Source organism: Lissotriton vulgaris, chromosome 9 (assembly GCF_964263255.1).
Source record: "Lissotriton vulgaris chromosome 9, aLisVul1.2, whole genome shotgun sequence".
Taxonomy (NCBI): Eukaryota; Metazoa; Chordata; class Amphibia; order Caudata; family Salamandridae; genus Lissotriton; species Lissotriton vulgaris.
Window position 1 is genome coordinate 1045296203 of NC_141697.1, and position 15907 is coordinate 1045312109.

The window sequence follows — 15907 nt, forward strand, 5'->3', positions numbered from 1 at the left end:
GTGTAGTGCGGAAAGCACACAATCAAGTCCTGGATGGACTCCACAAGTGGGCCCGTCCTCGATCCCATGTACGGCTGCTACTTCACTGCCGTGACCCCCACGTTAACGGGGTGGTGCATACTCTGCGGCTGGACTGCCGCATTTAGATTCTCGCTCCAAGGTTGTCCACCATTGAGTAGCACGCGAGCAGCAGCTTTATTTATGTGTAGGTGAGGGCGGGGATCCGCTTGTAGATGCCGCTCCGTAATGGATCTGCCCGACGCGTTTCGAAGCTCCATCTGCTTCTCTTCAGGGGCTTTAACGGAAGCGGTGTGCGCACCCGCTACACTTCTCCAAATACGTATAACTCACCCGCCGATGGGAGGCTCCAATGAGACTTCTGGGAAGTGTAGTGCGGAAAGCACACAATCAAGTCCTGGATGGACTCCACAAGTGGGCCCGTCCTCGATCCCATGTACGGCTGCTACTTCACTGCCGTGACCCCCACGTTAACGGGGTGGTGCATACTCTGCGGCTGGACTGCCGCATTTAGATTCTCGCTCCAAGGTTGTCCACCATTGAGTAGCACGCGAGCAGCAGCTTTATTTATGTGTAGGTGAGGGCGGGGATCCGCTTGTAGATGCCGCTCCGTAATGGATCTGCCCGACGCGTTTCGAAGCTCCATCTGCTTCTCTTCAGGGGCTTTAACGGAAGCGGTGTGCGCACCCGCTACACTTCTCCAAATACGTATAACTCACCCGCCGATGGGAGGCTCCAATGAGACTTCTGGGAAGTGTAGTGCGGAAAGCACACAATCAAGTCCTGGATGGACTCCACAAGTGGGCCCGTCCTCGATCCCATGTACGGCTGCTACTTCACTGCCGTGACCCCCACGTTAACGGGGTGGTGCATACTCTGCGGCTGGACTGCCGCATTTAGATTCTCGCTCCAAGGTTGTCCACCATTGAGTAGCACGCGAGCAGCAGCTTTATTTATGTGTAGGTGAGGGCGGGGATCCGCTTGTAGATGCCGCTCCGTAATGGATCTGCCCGACGCGTTTCGAAGCTCCATCTGCTTCTCTTCAGGGGCTTTAACGTAAGCGGTGTGCGCACCCGCTACACTTCTCCAAATACGTATAACTCACCCGCCGATGGGAGGCTCCAATGAGACTTCTGGGAAGTGTAGTGCGGAAAGCACACAATCAAGTCCTGGATGGACTCCACAAGTGGGCCCGTCCTCGATCCCATGTACGGCTGCTACTTCACTGCCGTGACCCCCACGTTAACGGGGTGGTGCATACTCTGCAGCTGGACTGCCGCATTTAGATTCTCGCTCCAAGGTTGTCCACCATTGAGTAGCACGCGAGCAGCAGCTTTATTTATGTGTAGGTGAGGGCGGGGATCCGCTTGTAGATTCCGCTCCGTAATGGATCTGCCCGACGCGTTTCGAAGCTCCATCTGCTTCTCTTCAGGGGCTTTAACGGAAGCGGTGTGCGCACCCGCTACACTTCTCCAAATACGTATAACTCACCCGCCGATGGGAGGCTCCAATGAGACTTCTGGGAAGTGTAGTGCGGAAAGCACACAATCAAGTCCTGGATGGACTCCACAAGTGGGCCCGTCCTCGATCCCATGTACGGCTGCTACTTCACTGCCGTGACCCCCACGTTAACGGGGTGGTGCATACTCTGCGGCTGGACTGCCGCATTTAGATTCTCGCTCCAAGGTTGTCCACCATTGAGTAGCACGCGAGCAGCAGCTTTATTTATGTGTAGGTGAGGGCGGGGATCCGCTTGTAGATGCCGCTCCGTAATGGATCTGCCCGACGCGTTTCGAAGCTCCATCTGCTTCTCTTCAGGGGCTTTAACGGAAGCGGTGTGCGCACCCGCTACACTTCTCCAAATACGTATAACTCACCCGCCGATGGGAGGCTCCAATGAGACTTCTGGGAAGTGTAGTGCGGAAAGCACACAATCAAGTCCTGGATGGACTCCACAAGTGGGCCCGTCCTCGATCCCATGTACGGCTGCTACTTCACTGCCGTGACCCCCACGTTAACGGGGTGGTGCATACTCTGCGGCTGGACTGCCGCATTTAGATTCTCGCTCCAAGGTTGTCCACCATTGAGTAGCACGCGAGCAGCAGCTTTATTTATGTGTAGGTGAGGGCGGGGATCCGCTTGTAGATGCCGCTCCGTAATGGATCTGCCCGACGCGTTTCGAAGCTCCATCTGCTTCTCTTCAGGGGCTTTAACGGAAGCGTTGTGCGCACCCGCTACACTTCTCCAAATACGTATTACTCACCCGCCGATGGGAGGCTCCAATGAGACTTCTGGGAAGTGTAGTGCGGAAAGCACACAATCAAGTCCTGGATGGACTCCACAAGTGGGCCCGTCCTCGATCCCATGTACGGCTGCTACTTCACTGCCGTGACCCCCACGTTAACGGGGTGGTGCATACTCTGCGGCTGGACTGCCGCATTTAGATTCTCGCTCCAAGGTTGTCCACCATTGAGTAGCACGCGAGCAGCAGCTTTATTTATGTGTAGGTGAGGGCGGGGATCCGCTTGTAGATGCCGCTCCGTAATGGATCTGCCCGACGCGTTTCGAAGCTCCATCTGCTTCTCTTCAGGGGCTTTAACGTAAGCGGTGTGCGCACCCGCTACACTTCTCCAAATACGTATAACTCACCCGCCGATGGGAGGCTCCAATGAGACTTCTGGGAAGTGTAGTGCGGAAAGCACACAATCAAGTCCTGGATGGACTCCACAAGTGGGCCCGTCCTCGATCCCATGTACGGCTGCTACTTCACTGCCGTGACCCCCACGTTAACGGGGTGGTGCATACTCTGCGGCTGGACTGCCGCATTTAGATTCTCGCTCCAAGGTTGTCCACCATTGAGTAGCACGCGAGCAGCAGCTTTATTTATGTGTAGGTGAGGGCGGGGATCCGCTTGTAGATGCCGCTCCGTAATGGATCTGCCCGACGCGTTTCGAAGCTCCATCTGCTTCTCTTCAGGGGCTTTAACGGAAGCGGTGTGCGCACCCGCTACACTTCTCCAAATACGTATAACTCACCCGCCGATGGGAGGCTCCAATGAGACTTCTGGGAAGTGTAGTGCGGAAAGCACACAATCAAGTCCTGGATGGACTCCACAAGTGGGCCCGTCCTCAATCCCATGTACGGCTGCTACTTCACTGCCGTGACCCCCACGTTAACGGGATTGGTGCATACTCTGCGGCTGGACTGCCGCATTTAGATTCTCGCTCCAAGGTTGTCCACCATTGAGTAGCACGCGAGCAGCAGCTTTATTTATGTGTAGGTGAGGGCGGGGATCCGCTTGTAGATGCCGCTCCGTAATGGATCTGCCCGACGCGTTTCGAAGCTCCATCTGCTTCTCTTCAGGGGCTTTAACGGAAGCGGTGTGCGCACCCGCTACACTTCTCCAAATACGTATAACTCACCCGCCGATGGGAGGCTCCAATGAGACTTCTGGGAAGTGTAGTGCGGAAAGCACACAATCAAGGGACCACTCGAAGAGGAGACACCTCATCGAACATGTGGGGTAACAGCAGGGATTTAAGACGGAACCCCCTGCCTGAGTCAATATCCGCATCCATAAGAACTACCGCTCCCACAATGCTCAGCCAACATCGTCATCCTATTGGAGGGCGTGCATTGTTGAAATTGGGAGCGTGAATCTCCGTGAAAGCCTCTGAAGAGAAAGCTGAGGAGCTTTCGAAACGCGTCAGGCACACCTGCACGGAGTGATCCAAGCGGCAACCGCCTGTACCGGAAAGAGAGTCCTACTCTCTGCTGCTGTTGGTCGAGTGCGAAGCCAAGCTGATGGACACACTTTGGAGCTTGCATATATATATATATATATATATATATATATATATATATATATATATATATATATATATATTTATATGTTTCTTGAATTCACAGCCCTGAAGAAGTCCGTTATTGGATTAAACGCGTCGGCTATGGTCTTTTTATGAAAGAAAAATCTTTTTTTGAATAAAAGATATCATTTGAAAAATACCTTGGACACAAACCAGATGCTTTGTGATGTGTCTATTGTCTTTTGCTATTAAGTGGTGTACCTTTGCAATTTATCCTGTTAGTTATAATCCTGTTTTGGATTGCACTGTGGCAGTGGGTTCTCTAACAGTGTGCACACACAATTGATGGAGAAATCCCATTACACATATAGCTTAGGGATAACTGGTCAGGTGCTTGGTCCTTTATGGGTACATTGACAATTTTGTTTGTTTGCTCCTGAGGAAGTTAAGTCGAATTAGGATTATGCAGACCAAAAGCTCTGCAACAGCAACGCAAAACAAAATAAAATAATTCACACCTGATGTTTTAACAGAGCTTGCTGTTTCTCTCTACAACACATAAAACCCCCTTCGGTGCTCATGACGAGCTCAGCTCGTCATGAAGCACAGTGCTCGTCATGATCACACCCATTTCTATTATGGTCCAGCACAGCAGGGGAATATCTTAAGCAGCCAAGGTGTTAAGTCATTAGAAAATAGCCCTGTTTGAATGGAAGAACCAACAGGACTCAATAATAGAGTCAGACAGGTATTAGATTATTTTGGTTATTGTAATAAAGATTCAGAGTTCCTTGCCACGAGCAATCTCTTGAGAATTTCAGTTAAGACCATCAAAGCTTTTATAACAGCACCAAACATTTAGCCAGGCTTAATTTGATAGTTATTATAAAATCAGTTTACAGAGTCCCACCACCATTTAGGCAGAAAGATAGTTTGTTGTCTAACAACTCATATCCTATGAGGTTCAAATTTAAAATTCGTATAAATGTGAGTCCTTTAGCATACAACAAAGAAAAAAAGGAAAAGTATTTTAAATGGCAAACAAAGTTTCAGTACATCAACTACCGACTGTAGCCTCGGCAAAGCAGTCCAAGAGTAAGTGAATAGTTCTCAAAAAACAATCAGCATAGAGTCCTCTCTCAGGGAGAAAAGAAAAAGTATGGTGTTGCCCCTTCTTTAAGGTCTCTTCTTTTATAAAGTTCTAACAGTGTTCCAGTGAAGTAGCATCACACCACCATCGAAAGAATATCATATGTTCAGCTGCACATAATGTCACCTAGGACACTTGCAACAGTGAGATTCTAACCCATGCTGGTCATGAGAAACCAGAGATTTGGAAGTCCACATATGCCTAACCTTGGTGAAAGGAGATTTAAAGTAACCATCTATAGCAACAGCTGAAATCCTGTTCCCACAGAAATATTCACTGTGAACATTGAGGAAACATTCACGTTTTTCAAGAATTATACATCTACATGACAAATAAACAGAATCGTAAGTGGTCAGCATTAGATAAAAAGTTTTATCAAAAGCGCCTTTAAATTGGCATCACACATTTTAAATGAAATAGACTCCAAATCAACGTCAAACATAATGGTATTAAATCGATTCAAATAGGAAATATAAATGGTGCATTCTAAAAGAAAGCATTAGAAACACGAAGCCTCAGCATAATTTCATTAGTAAATGTTAATAAACAACATATGCAAAAGAATGTATTAAAGCAACTTGTTTATATGCATTCTAATTATTTTGTATATATGTTTTCCTATTATTATTTTAAAGCATGCTTTTATGGTGCTTTTACTACACTTGTCTCAGTTTCATGCGTAACTGTGTTTAACAAGGGCAGAGTGTACTTTCAGCTTCTCATGTCTTGGATCAGTAAATATGTTGTGTAAGGTGATTTTTTAAATCTTGCTCATCATGATCTAAGCTCTAATACCGGTCAATTGGATGATTAATGGAAGACAAAGACATATACCGATGGGGCCCGGGAGAACCATAATCTCTGCCATGGAGAGTAGTGAACACCTACACAGATGTTCCTGTTGATCAGTTAAGCTCAGGAGTTTCCACAAAGCTCCATGTTCATGTAGATTGGATTTTGGAGCTTGTGCCTGAATCACAACAATGTGAAATATATTTGTCTATAAAAAATGGGCATTTTTTGGTCTTTTATTTAAATATATTGTTTTGCATAGTAAGTGAAAGACCCAGACAGCATCCATGGGCCACGTGCCATCTCAATAAAACAATAGAGCAACAAGAGAGAATGCTGTAAAAATAGGATAATTTACAACAATTACCTAAGTAAAATGTGTATCTGAAATTTCATTAACATTTTTCAGAAGTCTTATATTCATATCCCTTGTCTTTTCAAAAATAATAGAGGCATTACCCACAAACAATGAGAGACTTAATAATGGTCTCAATGTACTTAATATATTGAAGAACTCAACGCGAGGGCAGTCCCAGCATAATGAGACACATGCATTGAAGCAAATTGATTAAATGTGGATGCCTTTCATTTGACCTACTTTAGAAGCTACAAAGTATCAGGTAGAAAGGAATCTATGCCCAAAGCTACCACTGATCACTTTAACAATGCTGGAATTATCATAAAATATCCTCGGCTACATAGCTAGAAGACAGTGTTGTGCCATGTCACACCCACTGTAATGGTGGGGCTGTAAATGGGCTGAATTCCTCATTGTTGTATGTGTGTGCAAATAGTCAGCTCAGTAGAGAAGCTCTGCTATTCTATTTACACTCTTGTGGGAAAAAGTCAGAAGTCTATGATACTTGTAATAAGACCCACAGATATACATACATAATCTAATTTTGCAGGCCTTCCCTCCTTAGATGTTCCCAAATATAGGTGTGCCAGCATTAACATTAAGGAACCAGAAGCACTGATCTCCCTGAAAAAAGGAAAACAAAATTGTGCAACGGATAGAGTAATGGAGTAATAGAGTGCAATGCATTAGGGGAAAGCACTAATCTGATCAGGCGCATACTGAAGTTGTGCTAGTAAACAATAAATTCCTTTTGTATGTTCAGCACTGTTCTGAGAACAAGATGCATGTGTAATAGATGCCATGCAACACGAGTGTGATGCTTTAATGCTAGTACCTCTATTCCAGTCTTTTACTATTACTCTTATGGCTCAGCGTCTAGTTCATGGCCCGCATCCACACTTTTATGTTTCTTACTACATATACCAAACTCTTCATTTAAGTGAAGAACAAAACTTACCACCTTATAATTCACAAAACGTTGAAAGACGACCTTAATTGATATGAATTAAATATTACAAAACATACCTAGATTAAAGTAATGCTTTAGGATGTTTTAAATTTGTCCTTCAAGGTTCTGATATGCCTTTGAACATCAGAAAGTCATACATCTATGATATTGCGACAGTTGGTGTATAACCATGCCTGGTACCCAGCATTACAAAGGTAAAAAAATATTTTGAGATAATGAAGAGGTGTGTTCCAAATTCTCCATTGACTGTATTGGGATGAATTTAAATGTAAAAAGAAAAACACATAAGAGAAAAACCTAAGGGTCTAATGTTCCAAGTTCTCCAACATCACTTAGAGGAAGTGGAACTGCTTTGTTTATGATGCAAGAGATGCAGTTGGCCATCCTGGTAGAAAAACCTTCCCCTCTGGTCCAGTTGCTGTAGAATCTCCTGCTCTATGTCATTGGAAGGTCCACCCTATTTAGAGACGGGCTACAGATGCTTTATTTAATGGTGAGACAGTCATCATTGAACAATTTGAGAGTTTGTTTGAAAAGATGTACTCTGTTCAATCCATTCAGATTCATTGAAAGGTGAAAATGTACAAAACATCATACAAGGAACTGTTTGAGAGGTGTATTCCGCATCCTAATTACACCTAGGTTATATAAAAAGAATGTGATCTTTCACAGTCCAAAGTGTTGAATATTCATCACAGTGATGCAATGTTAGGTTAGACGTTCTTCAAAATCTGCAAGGTGGGTGACAAAGGTGATATTTTCTCACTTTCAAATTTCTGTCATTGTCCATTACCACTTACAGGACGCACAGACCAATGTGAATTGCATCTTGGCACATTAACATTAGATTTTGGTATTACAAAACTAAACAATACTTATTAAGTGACCTTAGAAGACTCAGAGGATGTTTTGTCTCTTTCATGAGCCAACACATCCTTCTTCTACTTTGAGTGTGTCTACTAAGCTGTGTCTAAATGATTGGAACCTTTAGCCTTCTACGTGTCACAAGTCTTGAAGGTAGACTTCCTAAACCCCTGAACTATCCTACCGGGATTTGACATTGTGAGTTTTCTAATAGGTTTGCCAGATTTATTAGGTCAATAGAAATGACAGGGGTTCAATAGTGGAAGTTTCTTTATAGGCAAGACCGCTTTATGATCCCAGAAATTAATCAACCTTGGCATGTGCTATGAATTGGCACATTCAAATACTGCTCTGCTCACAAATTATTATTGTCCTGATGATGACCTCCCCCCAATGGTAATGGGCCATAACACTGTCAACGTCCATTAGGCCAATGGATTTTAAGTGAAATTTAGTGATTTTTGTGTATTAATCTAAGGGAGGATCCCATGTTAACAGGACCAAATACAGCTACACAAATCATGGTTCTCCACCGCCTTACCATGTACAAAATATACATGTTTATTTTCGCTTCTTTTGCTTTGCACTGTGTGATCAGTTAAGCATTGTGTACTGATTATGAAGTTATTTCTGTTTCTTTTATCATTGTTACAGCCAAATGTCCTGAGTTTGTTGATTTATCCTATTCTTACTTTTATGGCGTATGGCAGGATTGAGAGCTTCTATATTTTTCTGATATGGCCCATTAGGAAACCTTTTTTTAATATCCATCCATTGCCTCTAAATCCAGGTGGTTGAAATAGGCTGCTCCTATAGATTGTATTGATAAAAAATATTTTGATCATTTCCTTTCACAAAAAAATTAAATTACAGCACTGCAGTATTTAACACTTGCTACTTTTCGCAGCTAATCTGTAGTTTGGTAAACATTTTGCTTCCCCCGTAGGTATTACAAATGAAACATTTCTAGAAGTGAAAAAATTGTGACTACAGATAAAGAACAAAGGGAATGCTTGTAGTCATGATTTAGTTGTCTATTTTCTATAGATTACAGATATCAAGACTCTAGTCCAACAATAGCAGTGAAAAATGTTGATGATTATGTATTAACGTAAAATACAATGAATGTGCATTTGCTAAAGACCTAAAACAGAGTGAAAACGTTATACCAATTTCCAAAGAATTAATAATTTCCAACTCAAATTTGTTTTGCATAAAATACAGCCATCTATAACTTACTAGTAAAAGGTTATCTTTATCAATTTCACATTTAAGAATTTGGCAGAACAATCCTTTTTTGTTAACCCTTATTTGGAGCTGCACAGTGTGTCGAACGTGGGAATGCAACTACAGTAGTTAATTGAATCGATTATCACCGGTGTCATGGCTAAAGGTGTGTTGATTATTTTCATTAATATCTATAGATCAGTTTATAACTAGGGAAATATGAATTCCACATAAGGAACAGCTTCCATATTTGAAACAAAAACTGGATTTGAAGACTAATAAAAACCTTTAACACTGTAAAATTTTGAAGTTTTTCTTGTACTGAAATTAGGGGGCCCAGTGCAACCCCAGGAAATGCAATCACAAAGCCAGGAGCTGTTGCAACCACAGAGTGGGCTCTTGTCATCACGGCCTCCTGCTCAGGATCATCTCAAGCAGCCTGCCGTCTCCAAGCCTCAGAAACCACCTAAGCCTCCCGCGCCCACAACCACACAGCCGCGTTCCCAGGGGCAACCTTCTTCCGGTGCTGGGACACTGCCACAGCAGAAGCCACAGCTGAAGTAAGATCTGTCTCTGTGTTTCCACTTGGTAGCTAACATTGTAAATTCATTGCCATCATTTAAGGAATGGGTACATAAAAAGAAAACTCAAATTATGAAGCTAGTAAGTGACCATCCTTTTTCCAAACAAATGTAACTGTAAATATAAGGATGTAGATCTATGGTAATTGAGGGGATGCTGACAAAGAAACCTGTATTTCTATATTAATGTATTTGACAACAATTGCTTGATTGAATAATCTGGTAGGTAATTATATTTTCATTGACGCCTCATGTTAGTGTCTATCCTACACAAATGATAAAGGTGCATGCATAATCGGGAAAGCATAAGTTTGTGATTCTTTGTTACAATTGTGGAATGATTAGAGCTAGGATTGTTGAAACCATTCGGGATATGATAAACCAAAAAGGAAGTTACGCTTTCTGAGTTACTGAGCCTTCAAAGCTACTTCTTAATTTCCTAGCGCTTGAGTCTCCCGTGTTTGTCCCAGATGCCAAAGCAGATGCAGGGAAACGTCCTTACTGTTCCAGTGGTTAAACTGAGGATCTAGCTGGTCCAACTCTGGTAGACAGAATTCAATCCATAAAGGTTTCCGGTGCAGGAGCCAGATCCCATCTTCTGATTATGAGTAAGATGATTTTTTAAGCTCCATTACTTCTTCAAAGCTCAATGAACACCTGATATGCACAAATGAATGCATTTTCATCAAAGAGGTCCCTGCCAGGAAGGGATCTCCAATCTCCAAATGAGCCAGGCTGTCTTACGCCGAGAAGATGGAGCCGAGGACCTGGCCTAACTCAGTAGACTAGCAGCCACCCGCCGAGGGCTAAATGAGTGCTTTTGTTCTCATGTAAAGTGCGCATGTGTAATACATTTTCCCATGAAAATATCTTTTTAAAAGTGGTCTGGAGATAAATTCCATTTTAAACCAGCACTTTTGGTTCTGCTACTGGGTTAGCTGTAGGCAAGCAGGCAAAGGAAGCGATACACAGGGGCCTACATGTATTATGGTTTCTGAGAGAGCTCACACAATAGTGAGAAATTATATGCTGCGTACAAGGGCTTTTATAATGGTTGGTAAATGAATGAAATGCTTTGTGTCACTCTTTATAATGGTTGGTAAATGAATGAAATGCTTTGTGTCACTCTCTGGCCACATAACGTGGTGGTAAGCACGTGGTAAGTAATCATGACTGTACCATTTTTAGCCTGGGCGATTTCACTAACAAAATACCAGCCACTTGCCCCAACTTCCTGCTTAAGGTGTCCCCAACCGCTCTGGCACTATCCCCCAGTGAACACTTTTCTCATGTTAATTCTAACCCCATTCATTTTGTACTCATCAATGCTCGCTCCCTCCCTAAGCACAAAATTTAAATACAGGAATTACTAATCAGTCATAAGTTACATCTTGCGTTTATAACCGAAACGTGGGGTGACTCTTCTACAGGTCCTGACTTCTGTGCGGCTACCCCAGTAGGATACTGTGTATCAAGACACGAAAGATTGTTAAAAAAGGGCGGCGGGTTGGCGATTATTCATCGAGAAACGTTTGCCATAAAAACTGAACCAATTACATCATCAGTGTGTGAAGCACTGTCCTTTTCTATCACTTTTCCCAATACTCAAACATTTAGAGGATCTTTGATTTATCGTCCTCCAAGCCCTCGAGCAGGCTTTCTTAAAAATGTACACAAGCTTATGGAACCGATGGCAGGAACTCCCAATTACACCATACTGGGAGATTTTAACTTCCATCTAGAATCTTTACAGGATAATGAATCCCTTATAGCAGACCTATGGTCATCAGGCTTACAACAGCTGGTTATAACACCTACTCACATGGCGGGTCACACCCACGATGGACTATTTACCAGCAATACTAATATCACAATATCCTCTGTCCTACCACTCATTTGGACTCATTTGGACTGACCATTCTGCAATATTCTCTACTTTACAAATTACAAAAGCTAAGGAAAGCCACACTATTTTGCGTACCCCCTAAACATGTTAGGGCATGGAAAAATACTGATATGACTCTCTTGCAAAAAACACTGTCCTCTACCCAGCAGGAAGCTATAGCAGATGCTGACATAGCGGCCAATAACTACTCTTCTTGGCTTCCTAAATCCTTCAGCATAACAGTGCCAGTTAAGAATGTCTCCACTAATCGAAAGGTGCCTTCAGCCCCATGGTTTTCAGAGGCCTTAAGATTGGAAAAACAACGGTGCAGAAATCTAGAGAGAAAATGGCACAAATACTATGACGATAATGCGAAAGATTTATATAAGGACTCATTGACTAAATACAAGCACCTCATTGTAGCAGAAAAAAGTCAGTACTATCAAACACAAATAGAGTTGGCTCACAATTCCACCAAGCAGCTATTTCAGGTGGCAACCAAACTCTCCAATACACCTACAAGCATGGTCACAGAGGTGTCACCTGCTCTGTGCCACTCTCTTGCTGATTTTTTCAAAGACAAAGTGCTTCAGATTTATTCTAATTTTGCTACACAAGTTAAGCCAGATCCCCCTGCTAGAGATAGCCTGGCTAATCACACAGCTACGGGCTTTGCAGAATTTAGTCAAGTCTCATCGGAACTAGTAAAAGAGCTCATTCTCACCATAAAATCGGGTTCCCCTCTGGATCCTTGTCCTCCTTCAATGGCAAAACTTATTCCAGAACACATAGCCCCTATTCTTGCTAGTTTTTTTAATTCAATGTTCCACACTGGCCTATACCCATCAATTTGGAAGAAGGCCATTATTAAACCCATATTAAAAAACCTAACTTGGATCCCACTGAACCCAAAAACTATAGGCCGATTGCTTGCCTTCCTTTCCCTGCAAAGATTGTGGAGAAAATAATGAATATTCAATTATCTCAATTCATTGATCAAAATAATCTTTTGGACTCCACTCAATTCGTGTTTAGGAAGGGTCGTGGGACGGAGACAACCCTTATTAAGGCGGCGGACGAAATTAGGATGATTTTAGATCAAGGGGGTGCGGCGGTCCTTGTTCTATTGGATTTGTCCGCAGCCTTTGACACGGTCGACCATTCCATTCTAATCGACCGTGTCTCGGCCATGGGCATAGGACATAAGGCCAAAGTGCTACTAACCTCCTTCCTCGCTAATCGCACTCAAGCGGTTAAACTGGGCGAATCCTTTTCTTCCACGTTTTCTCTTCCATGTGGGGTGCCACAAGGATCCTCCATTAGTCCGACCTTATTTAATATCACGTGTCAGACCTGGCCATGATCATTAAAAAGCTAGGGATGAGAATAACGTCATACGCTGACGACACCCAACTGGTGTTGGCAGTACATAATGATGGATTACAAGTGGCAGCCAGCTTTCAGGAGGGAATGTTAGCCATCAGTTCCTGAATGGTACAAAACTGTTTAAGGTTAAACTCCGATAAAACGGAGGTTATGACCTTTGGCAGTTTAACCCCTGGCTGGTCCCCTATGTGGTGGCCAACCGAGGTGGAACCTCAGCCCCAACCAGTTAATAAAGTCAGGAACCTTGGAGTTATGTTCGATGACAAGCTCTCGTTCATCCACCATGCAAATGCAATTGTATCCGCTTCCTTTAACACTCTCAGAACGGTAAGGAAGTTGCTCCCTTTTCCCCCCTCGAGTGCGGGAAAGACTCTCATGTGTACGCTGGTTATGGCAAAAATCCATTTTTGTAATGGCCTCTTTCTGAATGCTCAGGAGAGAGTCTTAAATAAGTTACAACTAGTGCAAAATGCTGCAGCAAGAATGCTGTCCGGTACACCTAAATTCAAATCTATTTCCCCAGTTATTCGCCAACTACACAGGCTACCAATCAGAAGCCAAACTAAATTTAAGGCTTTATGTATAACATATAAAGCGATCAATAACTCCAGTCTAGAGTTCCTGAAAAAGGCACTCTTCCCATATATTCCTACCAGAACCCTGCGCTCCTCCTCTGCACGGTGCCTATCCATACCATGTACAAAGAAATCATCTTGGGGAGACAGAGCATTCATAGTTAGGGTGGTAGGGGGACAGTGAGAGCGTCTCCTCAACCCGCTGACGCCCAGGTACTAAGATACAGATCTAGACAGCGATAGCTTTTAATTGTAACATGTGATATAATACATGGTTTCTGCATGTATTTTAATTGCGCTCTAATTTTAGATCTTCAGCCTCTTGAATAGCGCCACTCGCCTTGAGTATTAGTAAATACCTTGGCTCGATTCCACGTCCTGCCCGCCCCGGTCCGACTCGGCAACCAGTGCCGTTGAGCGGAGGGCGGGTCAGGCAGAGCAAGGTAACTTCCGCTTTCTCTGAGCGGTCAGCGCTCTAGTTGCTGCACCTGAGGGTACTTAGCCCCCTCGTCACAGCAAGCGCGCAGCGGTCGCGCGCAGCGAAGCGCCTGAGACGCGCCAGAGAGAAGCCCGTCTGCGCCCGTCCGCGACAGGACGGGACCAGGGGCCTCTCACTATACCCTGCTTGCCTTTTCCACCATGGCCTCTACTAAAGACACTCGCATCAGGTACACCTCGCAGTCCTTGCTAACACTCCAACCTCAGGGATTACAGAGGTGTGCCAGCGACAACTGGCCTTTTCCCGAGGGCCCGTTTTCTTGTCCCCTATGCAGATTCCAAGCCACTTCCAACGGCATTATTATTGGTTCTGCTAGGGACAATGAAACCACCTTAAAAACTAAAGGCTGGAAAAGTTTTCTCCTGAATGTTCGATCATTGCCCCGACATCATGTAGAGATCTGGGATACTATCCAAAGTCACAAACCTGAAATATGTTTCCTCACGGAAACCTGGCTGAAGCCTCACACTGTTTCATCCATAACTCTGGGTATCCCTCAAGGATATAAAATTTTAAGACAAGACCGCCCTATAAAAATTGGTGGAGGAATTGCCATCATTTTTAAAGAAAACATCCATATTACGGTAGTGGAACAAATTAATTTACCGACTATGGAAATAATGTTTTTTAAAATTCACACCAAAACTAAGGATCACTGGAAAGGCGCTCTAGTATATCGACCTCCGGGCCCCAATGCTGGCTTTTCACTCGCCTTAACTGAAATACTAGCCCCACACTTAAGAGCTAAAGAAAATTTTATTGTTCTCGGAGATTTCAATTTCCATGCAGATATTGCAGATGATCCTGATACTAAGCTTCTCCTTGCCGATCTGGCTCTTTTAGGTCTTCACCTGAGAAACTGTGGCCCTACTCACAGGAAAGGCCATACATTGGACTTGATTTTTACCAACTATCCTTTAATACACTGTCACCCTCCTATATCCATCAGCTGGTCTGACCACAGCATGTTGGAATTCTCCTTCTTGAGACTAGATAAACCCTCTGCTCCCCCGGCCACTATGAGCATTACCAAAGAGCATGGCACAAAATTACTCCAATTTCCTTTGAACAAACCTGGAAAGAGCCAACTATTTCCGATTCTGATAACATCGACTCGGCTTTATCCAAACTAAATAGCTCTCTTCTAGAGACCATAAACTCTCTAGCCCCGCAAAAGACTGTCAAAAAACCCCCGACCACCAAAAAAGAAATATGGTATTCCGACTCACTAAAAACAGAGAAACAAAAATGTAGGAGACTGGAAAAGCAATGGAGAAAGGATCACTCTCTTGCTAGTAAGGTACTCTACCAGCAGGCCATATCCACCTACTATAATAACATCAAAAAGGCAAGAAAAACCTGCCTGCGGTCCCAGCTTGATGAAGCTGCTAACTCCACTAGAGAATTATATAAAATTCTCAAGACTTTCACTAACCCCTTGGCATGTGAAAGTCCGGATACCTTCTCTCAAGAACTATGCAACAATATTTCCCATTTCTTTGAGGACAAAATTGACACCATTTACAATAAAATCTTGGCCAAGCACTCTAATAACCCGGAAGACTCCACTACCTTATGTCAAGAAACCCCTTCAGAGACCCTTAAAGTCATTCCAGAAATTACAGAAAATGAAATACAAACACTCCTGGAAAATATGGAATCTGGCTCTCCTCGTGATCTTCTCCCGGCTAGGTTAACTAATAACCTGAGCAGATCATTATGCCCTATCATTTCTAAAATCCTTAACCTTTCTTTTAAAGAAGGTAAGCTCCCGCAACAGTGGAAAGAGGCAACTG

The 15907-nt window shown here is 43.7% G+C and overlaps 1 protein-coding gene across 1 annotated transcript in view; it reads left to right on the forward strand.

The window, feature by feature from the left end:
• SYN2 (synapsin II) overlaps positions 1 to 15907 on the forward strand; it is a 1078985-nt gene that overhangs the window by 1042265 nt on the left and 20813 nt on the right. Inside the window, exon 12 of the mRNA XM_086938961.1 lies at positions 9517 to 9745. Within this exon, the coding sequence (XP_086795087.1) occupies positions 9517 to 9745 (229 nt within the window). The remainder of the gene's footprint in view (positions 1 to 9516; positions 9746 to 15907) is intronic.